The 23,950-nt window shown below is 46.9% G+C and overlaps 1 protein-coding gene across 3 annotated transcripts in view; it reads right to left on the bottom strand.

Moving 5' to 3' along the window:
• Positions 1-21,289, bottom strand: part of NTM (neurotrimin) — an 846,452-nt gene extending 825,163 nt beyond the window's left edge. For all 3 annotated transcript variants that reach the window (XM_006098235.3, XM_014463876.2, XM_023761994.1), the window contains exon 1: positions 20,866-21,289. In XM_006098235.3, the coding sequence (XP_006098297.1) occupies positions 20,866-20,947 (82 nt within the window). In that variant the 5' untranslated portion in view covers positions 20,948-21,289. The remainder of the gene's footprint in view (positions 1-20,865) is intronic.
• Positions 21,290-23,950: the final 2,661 nt, after the last annotated feature.

Below are 23,950 nucleotides of genomic sequence, written 5' to 3' on the forward strand. Positions count from 1 at the left end.
TCTAATATCATATATATTTTATTACTATACGACATTTTTATTATTTGCCGGGCGTGCGGCTCTTTGACCCCTGGAGTGTGGCTATTCCACAAAATAGCACATGCGGGCGCTCACGTACAGTGCAATTGAAACTTCGTGGCCCATGCGCAGAAGTCAGTATTTTGTGGAAGAGCCACGCTCAGGGGGCCAAAGAGCCGCATGTGGCTCGCAAGCCGCAGTTTGCCGACCACTGCGGCCTAGGGCTTCTTAAACTCAGACTGCCTGCCTCACTTTAGAGTTGCTGGGAGTCTGTAGCTCTGGGGGTGGGGCTTTAGCATCTACATTTCTGACAAGTTCCAGGTTAGGCGGATGCTGCTGGTCTTGGGAGCACACTTTCACCACTGAGGTTGACACACAACTGAACTGTCCCCTGAAAGTCCACCATCCGACCAGCGCCTCCAGATACAGCCAGTGCTTCCCCACCAGCCCTCACCCCCCCACCTCCTACCCCCCTCCAACCAGTACAGACTCAGAATTTTGAAGCAAATCACTAAACGTTAGTTAATTCGCTGCCAAATTGTACATTCTGGCTCAGTGAGGCGAGTGCTGTGGTTAATCTGGTTTGCATCCATGGGAAACCAAGCCTCAGTTTCCCCTCTGCATAGTTGGTGCCTCCCCTGCTCAGATGGATCAACTTGGCTGCTGCTCCAAAAAGTTCTCTGGGCTGCACGTGGAGCTCCAGGTCAGAGAGCCTGGGTCCCCCTCGCCATTCTAGTCCTCCCTCCCTGGCCTTCGCGCCAATACTTCTGTTATAGCTGGATTAACTGCAAATCTCCTTTGATCGCTCACTCTGGGTTGAAACAGACAACCTGTTGCCACGTGTTTGATTACTGCGTCCCAGGGGAGTTCCTGTTTGTAATGCAGCAGTTACTGTACCCTGGCATGCCACGCAGGCAGGCGTTGAGCTGCTAATTCATTGTCTACAAGGTTGCTTTTCGGGTTCTGATTTTTCAATAAAGGGCTTCTCGGGACGCCTTTAAGCTTCAGAAATAAGCCGAAAACTGCTTTTCCAGTCATTTATAGAAACACATGTGAGTCGGGAGGGGGAAAGGGACTAGTTTTAGGAGTGATTCCTGGGGCTCTGGAAGCCTTGGTGGATGGCATGCTCGCTGCAGGTCTGGAGGCACAGTGGGAAGTGGACCGGCTCGCAGACACCCTGACACGGAGGCCACTGAGGAATCCTGACGTGTGTGTGTCTCCTGATGCCCGGCTGCTGCTTCCCGAGGCTGGGCAGGTATTCTGGGCACCAGCAAAATGTCCTGTCACCAAGCCGCTCCCTCCGCTGCATTTTGTTAAGAAGCCTGCCATTCCTTCTCTAGTCGCTGCCCCACAGTCCCACCCTCTGAGGGGGCAACATGTCACCAAGGACAGGGAAGGAGGTGGCTATGAGAGCCCTACCCCAGAGCCAGAGCCCCGAGGGAGGAACTCCATCTCCAAGAAGCTTGCTCCACATCTCTCTCACCGGGCATGCACTTTCAGTGTCTGGGCCATAGTAGGTGCTCAGTTAATTCTTTATTTTTTTAAATATATTTTTTATTGTTGATGGTATTACAGATATCTCTCATGATCCCCTTCTTTTCCCCACCCCCTCCTCCCAGCTCCTACCTACTGCTCCCCAGGTCTTTACTACCCTATTGCTAGTGTTCATGGGCTCTGCATGTAAGCACATACATTCTTCTCACCCCCCAATCCCACATCCAGGTATGTCAGTCTGTTCCATGCCAGTTATTTCAACTGAGGGGAGGAACTTTCTGGCATTGGGCCACTTTCCACCACCATCTCCTCTCTCTCTTCCAAATGCAGATTTCACAAATAATCCTATCAGCCAGAAAGAGCAGCCATTCAGTTTCTGCCCTGCCAAATCATATACTTCCCCAAGAAAGAGTAAAAAAAAAAAAATTAAAACAAACAAACAAAAAGCTATTCAAACTTACTTCTACCTTTCAGACACCTGATTCTGATCAGACTATTGCCCTTAGAGACCTAACATTATGAACAAAAGTCAGGTTCCAGATAAAAAGAGAATAAAACAAAAATGGCCCAGTTAAGTTTAAATTTAAGATAAATAACAAACAAGGTTTTAGTATAAGTCCTGGTTCTCAGAATGTAGTGTCAATCACCTGAAGGGCATCTTTTTGTTTTGCTTTGTTTTGTTTTGTTAATCTTCTCATGAGGAATTTTTCCCATTGCCTTTTTTCTTAGAAAGAGTGTGGAAGAGAGGGAGGGAGGGAGAGAGAGAAACATTGATGTGAGAGAGGCACGTCAATTGGTTGCCTCTGCAGGTGCCCCAACCAAGGCCAGGGATCAAACTTGCAACCCAGGTCCGTGCCCTTAACTGGGAATTGAACCCAAGACCCTTTGGTTCAGGGGGCTGACACTCTAACCACTGAGCACACTGGCCAGCGCCTGAAGGGCTTCTTGAAAGGCAGGCAGCTGCATGTCAGGAGAGTCCACGCTTTCTGGTTCAGTGGCCACACCTGGACAGCCACGACTCTAACCACGTTATGTGGCACAGACCCCTTCCTCTCTCCCTAATGCAGATGAAACAGGGAAATGGCTGGGAGGGATCCATATGAAGGCTGGGTAGAGAGATGGGGAGTTAGAGTAGGTCTCAAAACACTTGTCTACTTTCTTAGCCTTTTTTATTCTTGCCTGGCCTTATTTATGCCGTCCCCTCAACATGAAAACACGTGTGTACAGTGTTGCACTGTGCTGATCCCGTGGGAAGGGTGTTACCAGCAGACAGAGCATGTGCAAAGGCACTGTGCTGTGGAGGGCATCAGTGCTGGAGTCCGTGTTCAGGGCCAGTGTCCAGGATTAGAGAGGCAACATGAGGAGGATGCTGAGAGACAGAGCAGGAGAGAGGCTGGGCAAGAGAGGGAAGGACGTTCTGTGTGCCGAGGTAAGGAACTCGGGCTTTATCCTGAAAACTAGTGAAGGTTTTAAGTAGAAGGCTAAGGTGACAAAAGGTGGGGGTTGTTTAGCAAGATCATTAATGATTGGCAATATGGAAGCTGGCAGTAGCAGACCTATGAAGAGGCAGCCTTAATCCAGCAAGCAGTGATTTAACCTCAAATGAGACCGTGGCAAAGGCAGGAGAGGAGGAGCAGACCCCGGGGAGCATTCACAGGCAGAACTGAACCAAGTTGGTGAGTGAGTGTAGCAGGAGGATGAGAGGGAGGGGAGGAGCCCAAGATGCCCCCAATGGGGAGGTGCATCACTAATATCCACGCTGATCACAATACCATGCAGGATGGTTGGCTTTTGCTGCTTCGATATATATCGAGTCACAGTTTCACAAACATAATTCAATTAAACAGGAAACTACATTCCAAGGAAGATTAAATACCCCATTTTATAGATGAGAAAAAATGAAGGCTTCAGGGAGGGAAAAAAAAACCGAAACACTAAATCCAAAAAGCTTGAGTTAATCATAGAACTGGGCTGAGAAAAGAACATTCTGATTGTTGTAGGGATCAACAAATACATTTGCTATAAATACCCTGTGTAAGCTGTAAAACTATCTTTGTCATTCCTTTGGGAGTTGACTTAAGAAAGGAGTTGGAGATGAGCTTTGAGCATGCTCAGGGCATGACCTGCTATCTTCTCTAAATGGTAGGGCCGGAACCAGAAAAAGAGATGGAAAAATCAGGCAGGGGTAGATCATATTGTATCTTAAAAGTCCAGAGAAAAAAGAATGCCACGAGGAGAGAAGTGATTAATGCTGCGTGGACACTTTCTGATGTACGAGTCAGCTCTTTTGCTCCTTATACGAGTACCTTTTTCAGTTCTTTCCTGCTTTCTGAAAAGCTAGTCTATAGAGTTGTGGACACACATATAAACCTGTACACACAAGTGTGCAAACACACACCTTCCTTGAATTATGCTCAGAGGGAAAACAAAAGCCATCAAATTCAAACTCCTTCAACTTCCTGCCACCAAGCTTAAACTTTTACCTGAATCCATGCCACAACAAGGACAGCTAATTGTCTCTATCTCTTTTTAATTTTAATTTTTTTTTATTGCGGTAATATACATACATTAATTTACCATCTAACCAATTTTAGCATCTCTCCAAAACTCTGTTATATTTGGATTAACTGCAAATCCCCTTGATCTCTCATTAAACAGACAACCTGTTGCCATGTGCCTGATTACTGCCTCCCAGGGGAGTTCCTGTCGGTAATGCAGCAGTTACTGTACACTGGCATTCCACGCAGTGGCATTAAGCACATCCACACTGTTGTGCAACTATCATCACTATCCATCTCTACAACTTTCATCATCCCAAGCAAAAACTCTGCATCCATTAAATTATCACTCCCCATTCTTGCTCCCCGCAGCCCCTGGTAAGTCCTCTACATTCTGTCTCTTGAATTTACCTATTCTTGGGACACCAAATAAGTGGAAGCATACACTATTTGGCCTTTTGTGTCTAACTTATTTCACTTAGCGTAATGTTTTCAAGATTCAATCATGTTATAGCATGTATCAGAATTTCATGAAGGTGATTAATGTTTGATTGTATGTATAGACCACATTTTGTTCATTCATTGGATACATGGGTTGCTTTACCTTTTGGCTATTGTGAATAATGTTGCTAGGAACATTGGTGTACAAATATCTGTTGAGTCTCCTTTCAAATTTTAAGGGTATATACCTAGAAGTATACTAGTAATTATGGGATCATCTAGTAATTCTTTGTGTTACTTATTGCAAAACCACTAAACTATTTCCCACAGTGGTTACACCACTTACATTCCCAGAAGCAATGTACAAATGTTCCAATTCACTTTCCCCACATTCTTGCCAACATATGATATATACACATATTTAAAATAATAATCATCCTAATTGATGTAAAGTGGTATCTCATTATGGTTTTGATCTGCATTTCCTTAATGTCTGTAGATGTTGAAAACCAATGGTTAGATGCCCCAAAGTAGATACCTTAACCATATGTGCGTCCTCTGGGCCTATGGACAGACCTTCTCCATCCTCCTCACGGGGTCTCTTAATATTCATCCTCCCTTTCTTCCATGGTGATAGGCCCCTAAATTTGTCTGGGCAGGTGCTCAGCCAAAGTGGATAACACCTCCCCCTTCCCTGGCATTGAAATGTGGCAATGTGACCCCGCTCTGGCAGACGGGATGTGACGTAAGAGTGCCACGTGAGGGCTCTCAGGAAGGAACCTTCCTTAGGAGACAGGACACCTGTGCATTCTGCCCCTTCTTCCTGCTCTCCTCTTGCATCCCCCTGCCTGGCACACAGATATTGTCATCTTAGACCACAGAATCAAGGCCACTACAACAGACCCAAACCACAGAAAGACCTGGGTCCCAGGGTCTGGGGCCACCATATCGGCCATGAACAAAGCAGAGTATTATTTTAACCAGAAAGATAACTGTCTATCTTATTTAAACCTCTTTTGTTGTGTAGTTTTTGTCATTTGCAGCTGAATCCAGTCATAATGGATATTCTCAATGATGTTCTTTCTTCCTTATTTAACTAGTAATGGAATTGGTCTTGGTCTTTCTACTTCTCTTCCAGAGTCATTTTCTACCTGTGCTCAAGAATCATGACTCCTCCTCTCCCCTCAGGCTCTCACATTGCCTGAGGAACCTCCCTTGGCCAGTCATCTCCTATGTCAGCGGTTCTCAACCTGTGGGTCTCGACCCCTTTGGGGGTTGAACCACCCTTTCACAGGGGTTGCCTAAGACCATTGGAAAACACATAGATAATTACATATTGTTTTTGTGATTAATCACTATGCTTTAATTATGTTCAATTTGTAACAATGAAATTGGGGGTCACCACAACATGAGGAACTGTATTAAAGGGTGGTGGCATTAGGAAGGTTGAGGACCACTGTCCTATGTCTTCCTGTCATGCTTCTGCTTTATTAGCTGCCGCCCAGGAGCATTTAAAGAGTTATTTCCTATCTAAAATGCAACAACAGTCTCTCCAACTGCAACCCCCCCCCCTTTGTCTTTCTACTGTCTCCCTTTACAAAAATTAAAAATTGAAATAATTATCTAAATGTTTTATATCCTTACCCCACCCTACGTCTACCCTCCTCTCTCCCCTCCCCCCAATGCTATGACTCCACCCACAAAACTGTTCTCCCAAGGGGGCAGAGATAGTCTTGTCGCTAAGTATAATCTTACTTGATCCCCCAGCAGCATTTTGTTTTTGTTTTTCAATCCTCACCCGAGAATATTTTTCCATTGATTTTTAGAGAGAGTGGAAGAGCGAGGGAAAGACAGAGAGAAATATTGATGTGAGAGAGATGCATCGATTGGTTGCCTCCTGCAGGAGCCCAGACCTGGTATGAGCCAAGACTTGGCCCAGGCAGAGTGGAGCTTGCAACTCAGAATCAAACCCAGGACCCTTTGGTCCTCAGGCTGACATTCTATCCACTGAGCCAAACAGGCTAGGGCCACCCAGCAGCATTTGATGCTGCTAATGCTTCTGCCTTCCACGGACAAAGCCCTTGATCTGCATGGCATCATGCTCTCCTGCTTTTTCTCATATGTTTTTAGCCGATTTTTGCCAATGGTCTTTCCAAATTTTCGTCTCTTTCCAATCTTTAAATACTAGCGGCCTGCGCTCATTTCTCTTAATATACTCTCTAGTCCCTTCATGGGTAAGTAACGGTATCTGTTGAAGACCATCTTTGTTCAAGTTCAGACATCCCTCCACAGGTCCAGATCCAACCTCATCCAGCCAACTTCATATGCAAGAGCTTCTTGTCTAGCTGTCACCTTCAAATCCATAATGCCCCAGATCGCATTCACCACAATCTCTCTCAAACACACCTGGGTGCCATTTACCGAGAACTAGAAGTCCTCTTTCATCTCCCTTTGTCACTTGTTACCCTCTTCCCTCCTCATCTCCAAGTCATACTCTTTACCTCTCAAGCTCTCTAATACTCCCATATCTCTTCATCTCTGCAGCTCTCACCTGGTTACCTCAAGCCTGATTGGCTGCAATGTCCTCCAGGAGGCTCCTTGCCTCTATTCTTGGCTTCTTTACATTCATTTCCCACACTGTAACTAGAGTGAGATTTTAACATTTTTAACTAACCCAAAGCATGCTATCTGACAATTAAAACTGCAAATATGATCATATTACTATCTGGCTTACAACCCTTTAAAACATTTCCCTTTCTTCAGTATAACATTTTTTTTAAATATATATTTTATTGATTTTTTACAGAGAGGAAGGGAGAGAGACAGAGAGTTAGAAACATCGATGAGAGAGAAACATCGATCAGCTGCCTCCTGCACATCTCCTACTGGGGATATGCCCGCAACCCAGGTACATGCCCTTGACTGGAATCAAACCTGGAACCTTTCAGTCCACAGGCCGACGCTCTATCCACTGAGCCAAACCGGTTTCGGCCAGTATAACATTTTTAATAAGACCTGCAAGCCATTCAAGTTCTAACCTCTGCCTACACCTCTACCTACATCTCTTGTCTTTTTACCTACAACTTCTTCTCTTCCCTTTGAGACCCCCAAACCACACAAATGCACCCAATCTAGCCAGAATGGGTATTGGATTCCTAAATTCCTACCATGCTCTCCTGCCCCAAGGTGTTGGACTATGCAGTTTCCTCCATTGTAACACTAATTTTTCCTCCTTCCTGATTCAATCCAGTCACCTTTGTGTCTTGATTTTAACATCTTTTCCTTCTAGAACACTGGTTCTCAACCTTCCTAATGCCGCAACCCTTTAATACAGTTCCTTCATGTTGTGGTGACCCCCAATTTCATTGTTACAAATTGAACATAATTAAAGCATAGTGGTTAATCACAAAAACAATATGTAATTATATATGTACTTTCTGATGGTCTTAGGCCGACCCCTGTGAAAGGGTCATTCGCCCCCAAAGGTGTCTCGACCCACAGGTTGAGAACCGCTGTTCTAGAAGATTTCCCTGACCTGAAAAATCTTCTAGAAGCTGCCATAGCAAATATGACTTGTTTCTACCCCAGCACTTACCATGTTGTATTAAATTGTCGACTTCACTGAGTATAAGAACTATGTCTTGTTGTTTATGGTTAGTATACAGTACGGTCTGAATAAATCATTTCGAAGTGGATGAAATATAAGTGCAAGTAAGAGCTTGGCCATGCCCTTGGATCTATTATGTTGCTTTTTTTTTATCATTCACCTTGATGATGCGGGGATGATATTTCTTTATCAGTTGGCGATGACACAAAGCTAATGGTGACAGCTCATCAGAATACAAAAATAATTTCAATTGATTTAAATAATGGGCCCAAGGTACAGAGAAAGTTCAAACACTTAAAAAAATTTTTAAAAAATTTACTGTAAGCAGGGATAGGAAAAGTCTTGTATAAAAGCATTTTTGTCAAAAGGAATGAGTACAACATCAATGTGAGCCAATAGTGTGGTATATCTTGAAAAAAAAAGATAATAGACTAGACCTATAAAACTATAAAGTCCAAAATATGGTGTGTAATAGTCCACTCCCCACTTTGCCCATCAGACTGCTTCGGGAAGCGTCTGTCTGGTAATGCCTTTTAGTGGATCATTATTAAACTGGAGCCTGTTCAGAAGATAATGATCAGGATGATTAGTGGTCTAGAAGTTGTACCTATGATATCCAGGAGAAGAAACTACGAACGTCAAGATAAAATAAATAGGGTCCATGATAATCATCTCTTAGCAAGTGGATCACGTAATATTACTCGTGTTTTGAGTTGCACTAATTGGTAGAAGTTAGGAAGAGGCAAATTTTTGCTCCATGTAGACTTATTAGAATTATATTAAGCTGCAAGTAATAGAAACCTAATTAAATAGGGATTTTTTTCATAAGTGATAATAAGTATGGAAATATGTATTCCAGAGCTGCTCCAACTGCTATGTCATCTTGAACCTGAGGTCCTTCTATTGTTGAGTCATATCAAAGTATCAATACTCAACTATTTTTTTAATCCTCACCTGAGGATATATTCATTGATTTTTAGAGAGAGAGGAAGGAAGGGGGAGAGAGAGAAGAAAGCGAGAGTGAAAGAGAGAGAGAGCAAGAGAGAGAGCTCAGTGTGAGAAACATCACTCAGTTGCCTTCTGTACGTGCCCAGACTGGGGATTGAATCAGCAACCTAGGTATGTGCCCTGACTGGGAATTGAACCCACAACCTTTTTGGTGTACAGGATACAGGATAACACTCCAATCAACTGAGCCACTTGGCCAGGCTATACTCTACTATTTTTAATTTATCAAGTCCATTTGGTTCACCCTAAAAGCTTCCTTTTCTTTGCCATTCTTGAAGTGTGTTGTTTGTCCTCCTGTTTGCAAGTTAGCTCCTAGAACTCCAGGGAGTATGCCAGTCTCTCAGTCAAGAAGAGAGGGGAAGAGTAGGTTTCCAATAGCACAGATTTCCTGACTACAATTCTCAAAACCCCACCCAGTGAATGTGCGCTTACATTCTATTAACCTGAACTACGTTGCATGGCCATACCCAGCCATGAGGGGATGTAGGAGACAGTCATTTGGAATGGGCACATTGCTGCCCTGAACACATTTATAGCACTGTTTATAAAGAAAGAGGATAGAACTGGCATTGAGGAGGCATCATAAATGCCTGTGAGAATAGCGTTTCCTCACAGTTTATCGGCTATGTAAAGGGGTGCTAACAACCGTTGTTCTCAGCTGTATCTGCGCGATACAATCATCTGTGGTTATTCTGACCTAGTTACTGAGAAATTTTGTGAGTCGGGACCTAGGCATCTGCTTATCACAGTCTCCACAGGTAATTCTGACAACCAGAAATGGGGACCACCACCCGGTAGTGCCTGCTCACTGAAAGGCTCTGAAATTGTTGAACAGGAATTAGTGACCAACATTCAGGTGCAAGTGTGTGGCCTTGGGTGGAAGACTGGGAAAATTCCAAGGTATCTCAAAACTCTACGAGTCTGTAAAAAGAGCTTTTTGATTTGGTGATTAAATTTATTTGGCTTTCCAAAGTGCAAGAAAGTAGTAAAAAAAATGGTGAGAAGGCGTTTAGATCCTTCTATTAAGAAGTTTTAAGGAAAAAGGAGAAACATAAAACAGTTAATTCTTTGTTTTCAGAATTAGCGAAATTGTTTCTCCAACTAGTATGTCTGTGCATCACCAATCGCAGTGAGAAAAAATAGCTATCAATTAATCTTTGCTAAGCCTGGGCCAAGTTTCCTTCTGACTGTAGGGGAAGAGTCAGGTGACCTAGTGGAAAGTTTTGTGGAAGAAGGAGAAAGAGTCGATTTGAATAGCAGATAAGAAAAACTTGACCACTCCATCTTCTCCAACTACAAAAATCCATCCAGTCCACTGTCCTCTGTACTTAGACCCAACCTTCCCTTGCCCCTGTTGCTCCCTCTGATGCCAATGTAAGTTCTTACTCATCTGATCTGTTGACCACTAGAGTGACTATTTTCTCTTCTTGGGTAAGTTTAGCCAGAAATACTGAGCTCATCCACCATTACCTAGGCGCCTAGAACATATGGCTTATTATTGATTATAGCCAGGTGGGGTACTAATATATGGGATTACAGGTTCCGGGTCCAAAAACGACCCTGTCAGAAAGAAGATGGGAGTGGACTCTAATAAGGTGATCTCAGAGAAGGTAAGTTCTGAAGTCAGGTTGTTGTGTACGTAGTAAAACAGCACAGGTATAGGATCAGAAAGGGTGGAATTAATAACAGTTCACTGTACGTGAGCAGCATTATAGGGCTCTTGGAAACCTAACGGAATCTCAGGTTTCTCTCTTTCTCTCCCTCCCTTCTTTCTTTCCACCAATAAACACCGACTGCCACATTGTGCCAAGGACTGTGCTGGGTGTGCTAGGAATGTAAAGATAAATAACGCAATTCCTGACCTTCCTGACCTCCAGAAGCTCACAGTCTGGCAGGGGAGATAGACGTGTCAGCAGGTGACTACACAAATGGGTGGTGAATATAAAGTGAATACAAGAGCAAGGAAGTCATCAAAGAAGAGATAAGGGGCTTCAAAAGGATGCTGAACCCGGCATTTTGTACTGATTTCCTGTATTTGCCAGGCCGGCAAGGGTAGCTCTCAGCAGAGGGAGCAGGGAGCGCCTGTGTCTTGAGGAGAGGGCGGCAGAGGATGCCCAGGAGTCCATGGAACCAGGAGAGCATGGGGTTAGGAGAGAGGTTGGCAAGACCTTGGGGTCTCCCCACACCTTTTCAGAGAGCTGAGACTTGATCCTGTTTTGACTTAAAATTGGGAGAGGCCATCTTCTGTAATACTTCGGGCTGCTCAGAGCAAGGGGGAGAAGAATTCTTGAAGAAGGAAGCAGAGTACCCATAATAACTCTAGAAAAGGGCAATCGGCACCCTTTCTATGATGATTCTAGAGAAAACGGGAGAAAAACCTGGGATATTTAACCTAGTGAAGAGGAGCTTTGAGGGAGAGAGGGAGGGAGTCGTGTTTTCAAATGTTTGAGGAAAAGTCGTGTTGAAGAAAAATGATTCGTAGTAGCAATCATAACGCTATTAGGTAATATTTATTGAGGGCTTACTATGTGCCAGGCAATGTTCCAAGCACTTTATCTGCAGTAACTTATTTAATCCTCATAACAGCCTTAAAGTAAATCCCAGTTATCTCCATTTCATAAAAGAGGTAAGTGAATCACACAGAGGCTGATTAAATTGCTAAGGGTTTCAAACTAGGAAGTGACAGAGCCAGCATTTGAGCCCAGCAAGATTACACTCACTTTTGTAATTTCTTTCCAGACAGATTCTCCTTTGTTTCCCTTTGCTTCCTGTCTTCCTGAAGGGTCAGATACAATAGACTATCTAGAGCAGCGGTTCTCAACCTGTGGGTCGCGACCCCTTTGGGGGTCGAACCACCCTTACACAGGGGTCGCCTAAGACCATCGGAAAACACATATATAATTACATATTGTTTTTGTGATTAATCACTATGCTTTAACTATGTTCAATTTGTGACAATGAAATTGGGGGGTCACCACAACATGAGGAACTGTATTAAAGGGTCGCGGCATTAGGAAGGTTGAGAACCACTGATCTAGAGTGATGTAAGTCTGCCCTTATCGGAGATGGAAGCTGGGGGACCACTGCGGCTGCATTTTTGAGGTGTCAGAGCTCAAAGAAAGGGACTAGAATAAATCATCTTGAGAGTTCCTCTGGGCTTGAGCTGGTTAGGACTCTGGGGTTGGCTGACACAGCAGTGTGAACACTTTGTGAGGTACCCAGCCAGGGCCCTGGGCACACATCTGCACGGTAGCTCCGTTCCGCGTGTGCCCCTAGCCCTGCTGACTCTACCCAAATGGAGGAGTGTCCATGCCTGCATGCCCTGCAGGAAAGGACCTGGCTTGGAAGGTGGAGCCAGCAGGACTCCTGCCTAACACACTAGCTGCACCATTACCACTGAGATTCTGGGCCTGAGGCTTTGCTGGGAATGAGGAGAGCAATGGGAACTCTGGACTGGATAACTGATTCCTGGGGAGGGAAATGAAGGCAGTGACCATCTTCATAGGAATGGAGCTTGCTTAGCACTCTCTAAATCCAGCTCTAACACATTCCTTCTGTATATACGTATATATTGATTTCAGAGAGGAAGGGAGAGGGAGATAAAAACATCAATGATAAGGAGAGTCATTGATTGGCTGCCTCCCGCATGCCCCCTACTGGGGATCAAGACCCAAACACCCAGGCATGTGCCCTGACTGGGAATTTAACCGAGACCTCCTGGTTCATAGGTAGATGCTCAACCACTGAGGCACACCCGCCGGGCTAACACATTCATTCTTGACCCACGTTCAAATGGCTCTGAAATCTCTATTACAGGATTGATCAATTAAAAGTCAGTATCATTCCTGATTCCTGGTACCTGAAATGCAGTGACTAGTTAACCCTTTCGCCCATCCTAAGAATGCCGACCATATAAAGATATAGATGAATGTATGGATACGGGACATAGTCTACAGGATGCGGCCTGCAGCATTTGTAGTGCACACACACTCACACATTCTGACTTCGGTAGCCAATCTGTGAGGAAGTTTATATTCTTAGCTTCCTGCAAGCGGAAACCGCTGCTGGATGTTTTCTTGTAGCACCGCTACCTTTCAAGTACTGTACTCAAAAAGGCTATTCGCAGGATTGCAAGATGCTGAAGTTGAAATGAAACTTGAAAATCTTTTAGACCTCCTGCTTTATTTTAGAGTCGTGGCAACTGCGGTTCCTACTCAAGCTCAGAGAACATTTTCAGTTGACTTTCGAGGTCCGGTTTTCAAACCTGGCCACAGATTAGAACCCCTTAGAGAGTTCTTACAAATATCAGTGCGGGGCCCCATCAGGAGGAGATTCTGATTTAACTGGTCTGAAGTGGAGTCCAGACATTGGCATTTTTATAAAGCTCTTCAGGTGACTCTATGGTACGTCACGTTTAAGAACCACTGGCTTGGAGAAGGAAAGTATTATAAATACACCTTGTATCTACCTCCCAAGACTTACCATCTTCTGAGATGGGGTCAAAGATAGAGAATTACTCTAGGCTGCTTCACTGGGAAGAATCACAGACCCGTGAGAAAGGTTGTTCTACATGAGAAAAGTTAAGAACAATCACCTCCACCATTCCAGAAATGCAGGTGGAGGCAGTCAGGTGAGCGATCGTCCTAACCATTCAGGGTTGGCTACAGTGCCCAGTGCGAGCATAAGAGAAGCCATGTTCCCTTTGGGTACATAGAGCTGAAAACACACGTTGATGAATTGAAAGACATATGTCCCAACCACAGCAGAGCACCAAAGGAGAACAAATAAGTGATGAGCTTATTATTCTAGGAACTCTCAATTAAGTTATATGAGTGGGTAGTTTAAAAAAAAAAGGTTCTCAAAAGGATGTCATCTTAAATCAACCCCAAAGTATGAACCCTCAGAGAAGTTCCCTGAACTTCATTTCCCTCATCCAGACTAGCAACCTGAGGCAAATCCTTGCCCAGTCTCATATGTGTTCTCCTCTTGCATCCTTCGCCCTCTAGTTCTGTGCAGAAGGCAGGTCACAAGGAAGTGGACAGGCCAACAGACAGGGTGTCAATGGTGCCAAGAATCAACCAGTAACTTGAAGAACAAGAGGCCATGGTGACAAAGCCAACCAACTTCCACCATCCACATACTAACGGAAGGTGCATCTGACATCCATGAGCCCCTTCTTGGTGGAGACACCCTATTGTTCACTAAGGTGGGGCTAGAGCCGTGCATCCTCCCCCACGGCTCCCGACCTACAAACACGGATCAAGGGGCAGTTGCTTTCATGCCACCCATTATCATTTGCACAAAAAACAAGAGGCTGGGTCCCTGAGCCTTCCCCTGCTTCTGGCATTCCTGTGGGGCTGCCAGATGTATTACAAAGGGTGGTAAGTCAAGCCAAATCTGGGAGCAGGTACTCTGTCTTTGGTCTCATCCTTCAGTTGGTTCTAGTCACTGCGGTATTCCCAGCACCTAAAATAATACATGGAACATAGGAGTTGCTCAATAAACACTTGCTGGGTGATTGAACCCATGAACAAATGAACACTTACACAGAGTCTGGGGGTTAGAATTCGTGGCACAACCAAGACAAAACAAATGAAGCACCTCTAGAAAGTGAGGTTGAATGAGCAAGCGAAGGCAAAACCAGCCCGTCTTTTGATCGGTCTATTATTGTAAAAGGCGATACTCTTAGAGAAGAAAGAAAAAAAAATCAAATTTCGTTACCTAAGGTGTCCTTCGTAACAAAGCTGAAGAATGTGTTTTCCAATATTTGATTTCTTAGGCTTGACAGTCTCTCTTGAAATACTCTCTTCTCTGCCATGAAAATGTGAATCTCTGTTGGTGTGTGTTGCAGTTTGCAAATGACTTACAGAGCTTTCTGGCAGGGCGGCTGTGTTTCTTCTTGCAACCAAACAAAAGGCCGTTTCTCTAATATGACTTACACGGGGGAGAGCCTGTGACCTGCTGTGGCTTTGGAAGGAGGAGAAAAGCAGAAGAGCAAAGGAGGGGAAAGTTAAAAAAAAAAAAAGAATGAGGAAAATTGGAACAAGATTGGCATAGAAGGTGAGCAAAAAGCAGGAGAGAGGCAAGGGCAAATTGGACATGGAGAATTCCTGTGGGGAAGAACCAATGGCTGAGGACTCTGTCGCCAGTAGGACCCCAGCTCCCTTATTGGGGGATGGCTCAGCTTGCCCACCGGTTCGCTGGTCTCCCCTCCCTCCTACTGCACCCTGTCATCTGGGCTCCTTGTGAACTGGAAAGACAGACTGTCCCCTCCTTCTCCTGGGCAAGCTGCGGGAAGCAGAGCAACCCCTGCCAGCTTGACCTAGATCTGTCAGCTGATCAATTATTTTTCCCATAGAGGAGAAGGAAAAATGAAAAGAAGAAAAAAGGTGTGTGTGGGGAGTGGCAGGGGGGCGGAGGGGGCATGGGAGGAAAGAAAAGGGGGGGAGAGAGGGCAGAGAGAGGGAGGGAGGGAGGGAGGGAGGGAGGAATGGGGAGAGGAAATGGGGGAGAAGTGGGGAGGGCAAATGAACGGTGATGTGGATCAACACATCTATCTTTTAAGTTTAAGCTCTTTTAAGTTTAAGCAGTGATCACAAGAGCAGGCTTAATCCAGAAGGTTGCATAAATAAAAACATAGCAAGTAAAACAGAAAGCTCTCAGGGGTTACTGAACAACATCATAGTCAAAGCAAAGGACAGAGTCCTCTCTTTTCCAATCCAGTTTAGAGCTGGTTGTCTTCCCTCTCCGACTCCCAGCTCCATCCTCCGCCCTCCCCATGCTCCTCCTGTCTGCCATTCACCCTGCCAGCATGGTGTCTCCCTCTGCAAATGGATGGGAGGCACGCTCCCTGCTGCTTCTTCCGAAGCCCCTCTGGTCTTCCCCAGCCCGCTCTCTAATGAAAGGGAAGGTCAGGGAGGCACTCGCTCCCGAGGTCAGGACGGCTGCAATGGCCCAGCCCAGCCCCATCCAGCCTGCATGCCCTTGATTACCTTATTTTTGCATGTTTTCATTTTTTCTCTTTAATTTGTTTTATTGAATTTCAAATGACTATAGACATAAAGTAAACATGTAACAAGCCAACAGAGCAGAAAGGAAGTAAACGGCATAAATACAACCCGTCTCAGCATGGAGTTCCACTTAGCACCACATGTTTGGAGTGTTACAGGCATTAATGAGTCCCTGATAACACCCAGGGGGACGTGGTCCCCAGCCTTGGCAGGCAGGGTGGGGAGACAGGCTCACACAGGGAGGCGACGTTTCCCCTACAAGAAGACATAGCGAGCTCCTGAGCTCCGGGTGTGCCAGGTGCGCCCCCCCCAGCTGGGCTCCAGGCCTGGGCCTAGGATCTGGCCGGCGTGTGGATTGGACTGCTTGAAGAGCCTGCAGAGGTTATATAAAGCTATGTGTTTTTTGTTTTGTTTTGGCATTTCCAGCATTCTAGTTGGTGGGCTAGAGAGCAGGCCTTTAGCTCCGAACGGAAAACCTGGAACGGAGTCAAATCCCAGAGGACACAGTCCCATCCAAAGTGTCGTCACCACGAGCAGACAGCCAAGAGCCGTGTGCCTCTTCCCCAGCACGTGTTTCCCCACGTGCCCGCACCCCGTGTTGGTTTAGAAGTGCTGTCACTTCTTAGGATGTCAAGGGAGCTCATTTCCACCCGAGGGGCAAACTGTGGCTGAAGCCAGCAGTGGCTCCTGCAGCCCGCTCGTGACCATCAGCTGGGGCTAGCGTGTCTCAGGGCTGCCGACTGCATGTGCGCAGAGGACAGGGCGCCGGGAAGTGCTAGAGGACAGCCTGGAGCCAAGCACCGCAAGCAGGGAACCACGACCCCCAACGACATGGTCAGCACGCCTACATACAGGCACCGCTGGAGGGGCCTACTGAGAACCAACAGAAGTCAGGGTTAGGAGTGGAAGCTAACACTTTGCGCTTCTGTTTGGCTTTAAAGGTGCCAAAAAGGCCCAGCTGGTGTGGCTCAGCAGTTGAGCGTCAACCCAGGAACCAAGAGGTCACCGGCTCGATTCCCAGTCCGGGTACATGCCCGGGTTTCAGGCTCCATCCCCAGTAGGGGGTATGCAGGAGACAGCCGATTGATCATGTTCCTCTTTCAATGCTGTTTCTATCTCTCTCCCTCTCATTTCTCTCTCTCTAAAAGTCAATAAAAACATATTTAAAAATAAATAAAAGTGCCATAAAGGAAGGACCAGCACGAGGACTCGGCTTTGCACCTGGTGACCAGAGCTGCAATCCCAAGAATGGCCTCTGTGCAGCCAGGCCTGCTGCTCCCTGCTGGCATCTCCGCAGCCTGGACCAGGCTCACCGGCCGCCTGAGGAGGAGGATGGAGGGGCATGGCCTTCTCTGTGCTGGGGTCAGCTTGCCTATAACCTGCCCCGACCGGGCAGCTCCGAGCACAGCAGCTGGGATCCACTCTGTAAGCTTCTGTCCCTCTCCCCCTGCCTTTGTTACAATTTATTTCTTCACTTTATTTGTGGCCATGCTCCCAAGTGCTCACAATACCAACACAAAGGCCAGGATCCCATCATCCCAAACTGATTTTTCACTTTGCCAGTCAACATTGTTATGGTCTCAACTGCTTCCCTCCCATCTCAGCAGCATTGCCCAGCGCAGGCTGCTGCTGGCACCCGAACGTTGGCTGTGAGTGGCAGGAACTTGGCCGGGCTGCCCAGCCGAGCGGACTCCATGCCGTGGGCGCTGAGTGAAGGAGAGTGTGAATTCAGCCCCGTCTCCCTTCCCATCTCTGCCCTGCGCATGGCTCAAGTGGGCAGAGAAGCGGATGTGGAACGGGAGGAAATGAGGGAAAATGAGAAAGGTAAGACAGGAATCTAGCCAGGCTCGCCGGAAGGTGTTAAAAAGAGCAGCAATCCTTCGAAAGAGAAATGGTTGGGTTTCTAGAAAGAGAAAAGCTGCAGTACAACCAGCCATTCTTTCAGAGCCTCTGGGTGGCGGGAGGTGGGCGGTGTGCTGCAAGGGACAGCGCCCAATCCGGGGTCCCCCTCCTGTTCCCAGGGAGAGGAGCTCTGGTGCATCAACCAGGCTGCCCTAGGGCCAGAGCCCCAGGGTGCTAATCACCCCTTCCTCCCTCACTCCCTCCTGGCCATCACTAATCACCCCTCCTTCCCTCAGAAGCCTCCTCCCCTGTTGATCATGCTTGCTGGTTGGAGGGGTGGGCGCAGGTCAGACAGGGGTCCATAAGCTGCCATTGGCCCGCACACACCTTTTCCAGAAGGCAAACCACCCCAAGTAGCAGCTCCAGAAAGAGCCAGCTTAAAACAAAAACAGAGGAGGAGAAAAAATTGCCTTGGAATGTGTGCTGCATTCTAACTAGTCCCACTGGGTCAATGCAATAGGGGTGGATTATTGCAGCCAAGACCTGGGCTGCCTCAGTAATTCTGCAAGTTTGATAAGAGAGAGCTGGCAGGTTCCCGCTCCCATCCCTGAACGAGAAAACAGCCGCCACCTTTGCTGGTCCGACTGGCATGTGGTGTGGGGGTCTTCGGGGGTCCCTCTGCCTTAACTGTGGGCAGCCTGGTTCTATATGACAGACTGAAGCCTGTGTAGCGCTGGCTCTGAGGTGGGCAGCACCGATAAGGCCATTACTTTCCTTAGGAAATTCGGGATTTGGGAGCCTGCGAGGAGGTCGGAAGCGCCCCTGTCGCCTCCATCCCCACCCCAAGATGGGAGCGAGATCACAAAACCAGACTTCACCCTGGGGAATGGGGCACCAGCACTTCTCACTCATGTATTCACGGATGATTCAAAGTCTGAGCAAATATTATGCTTCCCCGCATTTATTTCTGATGAAAAAATAATCACGTATGCTAATTTATATGTAAATTCCGTTTTGGCCCTGGGGCTCCTGGCATGCAGCCAGTGGGGCTGACGACAGTGGAAGTTTGGCTGTGGTCTCGGGTTTGATGTTACAGATAGAAAAGACACAGATCTCAGGACAAGTGGGAAGTCACCCAGGACTCGGACCGGCGCTTCCCTTCCTCATCTCTGTGGTTAGCACCACCGGAGCCATTTCCCTGGGAGAGCCTGGCCCTGAAATCACTGCATCCCCACAGCCAGGGCTGGGGTTCTGATCTCACTGGGTGAGTCCTTGCACCCAGAACAGGCCGGGTGCACACATACCCCTGCACACACAGAAGCTCTCACACACACACACACACATACACTCACACACACGCTGTCGCAGCTCCATGTTACATAAGAGGAGTCATTCAAGGATGCCTCCAAGTTAGCTCCTCACTCTCCCCCCACCGACGTCTCCAAGGGAGAGGAGAGAGGTCCCGAGGCTGGAGCGGCAGGCGCCATCGAGGCTGTCCCGGCAAGACCCACCACTGTGACTTCCTTGCCATCTGACTCAGAGCCCTCCAGGCCCCCTGCCTTCCTCCTTGAGCCCCAGCCAAGTGTATATGCACATTCGATTCTCCCCAGCCTGGTCCCTCTGTCCACCTCGCGTGGGTCCCCATGGTAGCCCCTGAAACCTATGTCGAGGGGACAGCAGCAGTCCCCAAAGCCTACCCTCAGAGAAGGGTCAGGACTAGAGGTGGGGATTCAGTGGAGACCGTGAGAACCCCATATTGCAGTAAGAGAAGAGCAGAGGTGGGTGGGACTCCCCATCCTTCTCTACCCTGAAGGACCAAACTTTCCTCTGGGACCACAGCTGTCTAGGTCAGAGCTTCTGCCAGCTGGACCACCCAGGGAAAGTTTCTCTGCCCGTCTCAATCCCTATGAGTTCAGCTGTCTTTAATATGAAAAAGGCAAGTCAGACCACCCCCCGCCCAAGGGCAGGATGGGTGGGAGAAGCAGGTGAGCGGATAGGGCCGCTGCTGGAACGGAAGAGCTGGGACAGAGTGTGGGGCCAGTCGGTGCAGCAAATGGACCCAGGACTGAAGCCGATTCCAAAGGCACCCAACACAGCACCACCGTCAAGATCAGAGCACGCACTTGGCCCAGGAGCAAGCCCGGCCCTCAGCTGCAGCCCCTAGCTTGGCTTCCAGACCAATAATAAACAGAAAATTAGCATTCGCCTCTTACTGCCTCTCTCCCTTCAACTTAGGAAAGCTGTTCCGAATTTCAGAGCCCCGTGCAATGTGTGCCTGTTCCCACTGCTTCTCGGCTGCTCCTTGTCTCTCCCCCTCCCCCACCCCCCCTCCGCCACAAACACACCCCCAAACACATTCAAAACTAATGCAGTTGTTCCCCGCGGCTGCAAACTGATCCATCCCTTCAAGCTGGATCTCTGGCCAGAGTCGTGCAGGATGCAGTTACCTGATTATTTCTAGCCTGCCTTCTCCTCGCCTCCTTTCGGAAGCTTTGCAAGTTTACTGGCAGATATTTTAAAGTTTCCTCTTGTCATTTCTTCCCAGTAACATAAGCAACACATTAGCGACCCTGCTGCCCTCGGAATCTGTCAAACCCCCCCCGCCCCCCCGCCGCCTGCCCCTGCTTCTGCGTGTGCTCTGTCGTGTGTGCGTGTGTGTGCAAGAATGTACATAAAGCCGGGGAGAGCAGCACACAGCCTCGTACCTAAACAGGAGCCAGACACCTTTTACTTATGCATATACACCCCCCATTCCAGTAGCAGCCAGAATCGAATCAATAGTCTCACAGCCTGGTAGGGAGGATGAAGTCCCAGCCATGCTGTTTAAACGCTCTCTCCTCCACCTGCAAACCGCGCAGCAGAGCCGACTGGGGAGTCTGCGAATGGCATAAAGCACTCCGGTACCATCCCCGGGTCTACTGTAGGCAAATCAATAGCAAGCGCTTACCTTGAAAGAGAAACAGAGCAGCCAGCCCCGTGAAGATTGCCCAAGAGATAGAATTGTGCATTTTTGCCTGGATGGTTTTCATGCCTTTTTTTTTCTTCTTCTTCTTCTTTTTCTTCTTTTTTGTCAGGTTCGGTTTTTTCTTCCTCTCTTTCCTGACAGATTGCGTCGCTCTCCAGCTCCTGGAAGGAGATGTAAATCCACTGTGTTGCTGAAGGACACAACAAGAAAGCCAGCCGAGGGTGTGAGAGAGTGTGACTTCTCAGTAATTATCTCTACTCATACTCTGGCACCGAGACACATCGTACAATCTGGCCCTGGACAGCCCTCCTACAAGCTGCAATCATTGGTTCTAATCCAAGGATTGACAGAGCTACAACACCCGCGCGCGGGCACACACACACACACACACACACACACACACTCAGGAATCATTTACTGGGCAAATCAGGCTAGCTGATTAAAGAGACAGGAGCCTGGAGAGATGGAATGATAAATGCCACTTTGGCCCTCCTATATTACTTTCATTTTTTAAACTGACAGTCTCAGAGCCCCCAGCATCAAAAAATCCCTTTCCTTCTGGCGTTCTTTGGCCTCCTGAACTCAGATTCCCTTTGCACTGGAAAAATCCCACAGCCAGCAACGGCTTACGGGAAAATTTAAAGGGACATTTTCATGCTCAGTGAAACTTGCAAAGAGAAGTCAAATCTCATTTCTTGGTACCTATTTTCTTCTCTGATAAAAATATCATTCAATGACAGGGTGTGTGTTTTTTCTCCCCCCTCTCTCGTCTCTTTTCCCAATCAACCTTCTACTTAGTTGCTTTGAAAATAATAAAACAGTTTATTTTCTTCTCCCGTCGCCCTTGGTTCGGTATTATCCTATTTTTCATTCACTTAATTTATTTCCTAAAGTCATCCATGTGTATATGACACCATGTAAAGGAATAAGGCTTCTGAGATTTGAAAAGGACTGCAGTCTGAATACAGAAAAACCTTCTCCAAATGAGAACAAGGGATGAGTTTATTCGACATGCCTCGGTTCATCTGCATTCACTGAAAGGAATAATAGCAGTGCTGCGGTTTAAACTGCAGCAAGAGAGATTGAAGTTAGACATGCGGGAGGACTTTCTGAGAATAGACTGTGTGTGTGGTTATAAAATGTCCTCAGTTGCAGACATTCATCTCTTTGGTGATGGGGGGAGAATAAAAATCAGACAGAAACAATCGAATGGGTGTACTGACTTGTTTTTAAAATTTTTTTTTTATTGATTTCAGAGAGGAAGGGAGAGAGAGAAACATCAATGATGAGAGAGAACCATTGATAGGCTGCCTCCTGCATGCCCCGTACTGGGGATCAAGCCCACAACCTGGGACCCTTCAGTCCTCAGGCCGATGCTCTATCACTGAGCCAAACTGGCTAGGGCTGTACTGACTTCTTGAGAGACCTTCTAACTCTAAGGCCTTAGCAGTTAATGATTCAAATTTCTAATTCCTCCCTATGGGAAGCACGTTACATGATGGGAACAGAAATTCTGGAAAAAAACCCCTCCCAGAATCGTCCCTGGTGACTGGGACAAATTCATGCCATCACAACGCCTCGACACACATTTTTGAATCATTTCTTCCAGATCTCCACAGCTAATTATTATATTTCCTTGCAACCCCATTATAACTTTAGTGTATATATTCTTTACATAACACAAAAGTACGTATGTCTGCTGTTTATATTGAGAAGAGTACGGAAATGGTACTGCATTGCCCACTTCTCAGAAGCGCCATCTACCTGTGTTTTGCATGGGTGTGGCCCCTGCAGGTGTGCGGCCCAGGGACCCTGAGCAGAGGGAGCACTGGGGTCTGGAGACCTGGATCCCCGTCTCATCCCCCACAAACCTGGGGACTGTGGGCATGTCGTTTGACGCCTGTCAACTTTGGCCTCCCATCTGTAAAATTAGACAATTAAAATAGTGTCGAAGGCTTCTTTCCATTTTAAAGGTGTTTTATGTTAATGGACTTTTCCCCTGCCACTGTGTCACATGTCCATCAAAATGTTCTTGATTTTGTAAGATCCCAGGGAACGAAGTTTTTATCTCCCTACTAGTCTTTTTGTGCCGTGTCCAGCATAGAGCCATGTGCAGGGCAATGCTTCAGAATGGCTGTGGCAGGGGCATTAGCAACCCAGGGCAGAAGGAAAGATGGCTTGCTCTTACCACCACCCCTCTCCCTCCAGATTGACAATGAAGACCATCCTCTTTCCATCCTCTTTCGTTCCTACCCAGATAGGCAGAGACACTAACGTTTGTAAATGCCCTTACCCTAAACTGCAATAAATCTGTACATGCCCCAATTTTTACTAAGCACCCGCACATGTGGCAGCAGTAACACATTGACAAGTCTAGTTGATATTTATTGAGCCTTTGCTAGGTGCCCGGCAAGAGAGTCCCTATTTTACACGCATTTTCCTCATTCATTCCTATGATGGGGGACAATTACCCCCATTTTTTTAGATGATGACATTGAGTCACAAAGAAAATGTGTCCACAGCTACACAGCTGGTAGCAATGCAGCCAGGATTCGAACCCAAACATTTGTCCCCCAGACCAACTTCTAAACTACTATCTTCTACTAAATACGGTGAGGGATTCAAGCACCTATCAGGCATTCTTATCTATAACCTCTTTGCTATTTTAATAGCATATGAGATTACAAATGATATGAAACAGCACATATATCAATCGAGGTATAGGAAAGCCAATATTTTGCTCTAAGAATGAACTGAGTTGCCGATGGTTGGTACACATGGTCACTCTGATCAGAATGCAAAGAAGTGATGGGTGGGCATTTTCTAGGATAGTTTTTAAAAGTCCAATAGATGGCCGAAACCGGTTTGGCTCAGTGGATAGAGCGTCGGCCTGCGGACTGAAGGGTCCCAGGTTCGATTCCAGTCAAGGGCATGTACCTGGGTTGCGGGCACATCCCCAGTGGGAGATGTGCAGGAGGCAGCTGATCGATGTTTCTCTCTCATCGATGTTTCTAACTCTCTATCTCTCTCCCTTCCTCTCTGTAAAAAATCAATAAAATATATTTAA

This window comes from Myotis lucifugus, unplaced genomic scaffold, assembly GCF_000147115.1.
Source record: "Myotis lucifugus unplaced genomic scaffold, Myoluc2.0 scaffold_225, whole genome shotgun sequence".
NCBI lineage: Eukaryota > Metazoa > Chordata > Mammalia > Chiroptera > Vespertilionidae > Myotis > Myotis lucifugus.